Source organism: Chaetomium globosum, genomic scaffold (assembly GCF_000143365.1).
Source record: "Chaetomium globosum CBS 148.51 scaffold_4 genomic scaffold, whole genome shotgun sequence".
Taxonomy (NCBI): Eukaryota; Fungi; Ascomycota; class Sordariomycetes; order Sordariales; family Chaetomiaceae; genus Chaetomium; species Chaetomium globosum.
The window spans coordinates 4,003,119-4,006,736 of record NT_165979.1 but is presented as its reverse complement, the minus strand read 5'-3'; the positions used below and the strand labels follow the sequence as shown (position 1 = coordinate 4,006,736).

Sequence of the window (3,618 nt, the reverse complement as noted above, 5' to 3'; positions counted from 1 at the left end):
CTTGAGAATTTGATGGCGGGCGAGGCTTCTTCGCCCCAAAGCGGCCTTCTTCTCCTGGGGCTCGGTGGTGGCTTTGTCCTCGGTGGTGGGGATGTTGTCCTCTTTCTTGCCTGTTTGCACCGCCTCCTGGGCTTCGGCTGGAACATCGTCGGCTGGCTCCGAGGCCTCAGCTTCAAGGGCCTTCTGCTCCTCTCCTTCCTCTTGGGGTCGGGGAGAGCCAAACTTGGGGACGGTCAAGTTGGTTCGGGCGGCCTTGAGGAATGAGTCTCGCGCGTCGTTGGTTGGCTGGTTCTCTGAGGCCTGGTCGAATGCCTGTTTGGCCTTTTCGGTGAGTGAAGGGTCGGTGCCAACTTCAGCAGGGGCTTCGGCATCGTCGCCGGTCTCTGCTGTTATGGGCTCTTGCTGCTCAGACTGCTGTTCCACACCAGGAGCAAAATCCTCTTCTTTGGCCGTCTTCTTCTCATCTTCTTCCTGATCACCTACTTCCTGGTGCTCTTCGCTCTCGCCAACAGGCTTCGGCTCGACATCTTTCATCTTGATCGGCTCCTGCTGCTCTTCTTCCACTCCATCCTGCTGATCCCGCCGCTGCTCTCGGGCCTTGGTTTGGGGATCTCGGTGAGTGTACTCGCCACTCTGGGACCAGTCGCCCGAGCTGCCGCCGTTGAAAAAGCCGCTCTGATACTCGGGCACGGCTGGCGGCGAGCGTGGCTCCGTATCAATTTGGTTCGTGTCGCCCGCTTCGCCCTTGTTGCAGGGCCAGGAGCCGGGCGGCGCATTCTTCTGAGCGATGTTACTCATTGTGGAAAATTGGTTGTCTTAAAATGGTACGAATATGAAATGAGGCTAGTAGTAGCATCAAGGGAAGTTGTTCTGTTGATCTTGGTATGCTCGGCTGATGTTATTTTTGTAGATCTGATGTGTGTTCTAGGCTCCAGGAACCATTTCACTCTGAGGGTTCTTCCAATCATTTAATCCTTTTATGCATATCTCGTCTCTACTGGTGAACTTAGACGAACTGATGAGATATGAGCCAACAACTCTTGCATGAAGACCTGACTTCGTCTCAACGTCATTCGCAAGAACTTACGTCAGGGAGGAGGAGAAACCGACAGAGAGTCCGTGTGCTCATTGGGCAATTGCCCTGTATCTCTTCCGATGTGTGTTTCGATCTCGAGCGTCCATGCCTGCAAGATTGTTCAGCTCGAATCGCACTTGACCCACAGGACCCTTGGATCGAGAGTTGCCACACCGAGACGGGATGACTTCATATTTTTCTCCGCGCCCCAATAGGGGACCCGCGAATTTTTTTTGCATAAAGATGGCTCCGTCCGCCGAGTAACTTAAATCTAATAAGGGGGTATGCTTGCCTTTATTCCAAGTTGTGGCCTTTCAAAAGGCCGGCTAGTTGTGGGCTTGATGGGGTAGCTGGACAGATCGGTGTCTGAGGAACACAGCACGTCTCCTCGAGGTGGGTGGCTGCGGTGGGAGGATTAGAACCAGGTTTTGCTCGAACCTGTATGCGCCTAGGTGGAATGTCGTCGAGTATCTTCTCCGTTTTGGTACTCGTTGACCGTTTCGCCATGTGGTTGCCAAGGGCTCTTCCAGTCTTGAAAGAAAGGGGCCCAGCCCACTGGCTAACTACAAGGGAGCTGATGCGGCAGGATGACTCGCAGGGCCGAGGCCATTTGAGACGTCATGTCAGGGGTTGGTTATGGCTTGACTGTGGCTCTCTGGCGCTCCTTGTGTGGCTCAAAAACCTGATTTTCCCGGGCTGACCCCCCAGTGATCTTTTCTCCCACACACACCACATCTCCGTTTAGCCACCCCCCCTAGGCCCAGATCAGCGTAGGCTGCCTTGTCACTGCTTGCGTTATACTGGTCTATTTTGGACTCGGGGACTTTCGCCCTATCAATAACCTATAGAGAATCTCGATCCGACCTCCGCGATGCCTGGAGACACTACTTGGTACACGAGAAGTCGCGCCGATCCTGAACTCCCCGATTCCGCTACCCAATAGCCCCCACCCCTGGACTCCTCAACAGCCACTTGTAGCAACCCTCACAATATTATCGCTGCAAAGATTCCGTCATACCCTCTCTAGTTCTCTCCAGCCTCTCTTATCACAGCTACGAAAACGATATGTGTGGTGTGGTCTGCTGACCATTAAACACGGTCGGAATTCGGATGGTCAGCTGGATCCCCTCCCTGGTGGACTTGACATCCAAGAAAATATCAGACGGGCTTTCGTTGGGGTTCTCCTTCCTCCACGCTTCCGCATTTTGTCTCCGCTCCTCCTCCGTGCGTCTCGGCTTAGGCTGACTCTCACCACCAGAAGTCGAGTACGATTGGGGTTCCTCCTGCTCCTCGGTTTGCTGCGGCGGTGGCGTCGGCGTCGGAGAAGTAGGCCGCTGTTGACGCCCTCTCTCCTTCTTGCTGCTGTCCTGATGGTTTGTCGATTTCCTTCTGCCAGGCGCTCTCTGGCCTCCTTCTCCTCCTTTTCCTTGCGATGGAGCGGGTTATTGTTGTCGTGGAAGGTGCCGACGACATTCCCGCTGGCGTCGAGGATGTTCCCCGCGTGGTCGACCATCAAGGAGCTCGTGGCGCGCCCCATCACGTCAAATAGGCTCCGTGGTGGTGCCGTCGGCGGCGGCCGATCCTTAGGCCACTCGATATCGGCGACGTATCCCAGGAGTTCGCCGTCATCACCGAGGATATCGCCTTGGGCGTTGGTCACCCGCCGGCCGACCATCGTGGGAAGGTCACCGGCGGCGTGCGCTAGGACCTGCCCTGTCTTCTCGTCTATCACATCGCCGTCTTCATCGATCAGTTTTCCGACGAGAAGCGTGCCGACGAACGACGGAAGCTCTGGGCGGTCCGTGGCGGATATTTGGATCCTAGGCGAGATTTTTGGTGAGATGCTGCCTATCCTCGAGATAGGGGCGACGTAGGCAGGGCTTTTTGGCCGTTTGGGCGTGTCTTCCTTTTGGTTACCGCTCTGGTCTTCTCCCTCGCTGTCGATAACCCGTGCTTCTTCTGCCTCAGAGTGTGGGGGTGATTGAGGTCCCTGCTCTAGCGGAGACTTGGATGCCATGACTGCTGGATGACTATCTATTGAACTCCTTCTATCTTTGGTGGCCAGAGAATCTTTTTTCTTTTCGTGTTTCTCTTCAAAGAAATGGGTTGCGCTCTGTGGGCCTGGGTTGACTCCAGCTCGGTACACTGACTCGACTGGGTCGCCAGAAACAAGGCGCGTGATGATCGATGGGTAACGGTCAGACTCTGGAACCTCTGCTAGATCCAAGCTTGTCTCGCTTGTCTCTCCAGGGTGTCGTGGTGGTGTGGATGCGAGATAGTATGAGGGAGAAGGGAGGGAAAATGACGTCATGGGGGAGGAAGGTGGGAGTTGGGATGAGATACAGGGATTTTGATTTGCTTTCAGGAACGCATCAATGCGAAATCCCCGCTAAAAAATCAGGAGAAAATGGATACACAAAGCAGTCGGGCATGAGGGCAGCTGAACAACGACTATACTACCTGAGGCTACCAGACTACCGACACAGTAGCCATCCCCGTCCTGGAGACTCGGTCTGCAAGCGGCAGATGCATGACATCAGTGG

At 55.0% G+C, this 3,618-nt stretch overlaps 2 protein-coding genes across 2 annotated transcripts in view; both read right to left on the bottom strand.

Annotated features, from left to right (window-relative positions):
- The window catches only part of CHGG_05020 (uncharacterized protein), a gene marked incomplete at both ends in the record, with an annotated part of 2,583 nt that extends 1,785 nt beyond the window's left edge, over window positions 1-798 (bottom strand). The window contains one exon of the mRNA XM_001224233.1: window positions 121-798. Within this exon, the coding sequence (XP_001224234.1) occupies window positions 121-798 (678 nt within the window). The remainder of the gene's footprint in view (window positions 1-120) is intronic.
- Window positions 799-1,523: 725 nt separating this feature from the next.
- Window positions 1,524-3,386, bottom strand: CHGG_05019 (uncharacterized protein; the record flags this gene model as incomplete). Its single annotated transcript, XM_001224232.1, has 3 exons — window positions 1,524-1,606; window positions 1,806-1,917; window positions 2,328-3,386. The coding sequence occupies 3 exons, from the start codon at window positions 3,384-3,386 to the stop codon at window positions 1,524-1,526; spliced, it is 1,254 nt and encodes a 417-aa protein (XP_001224233.1).
- Between the last annotated feature and the right edge of the window lie 232 nt (window positions 3,387-3,618).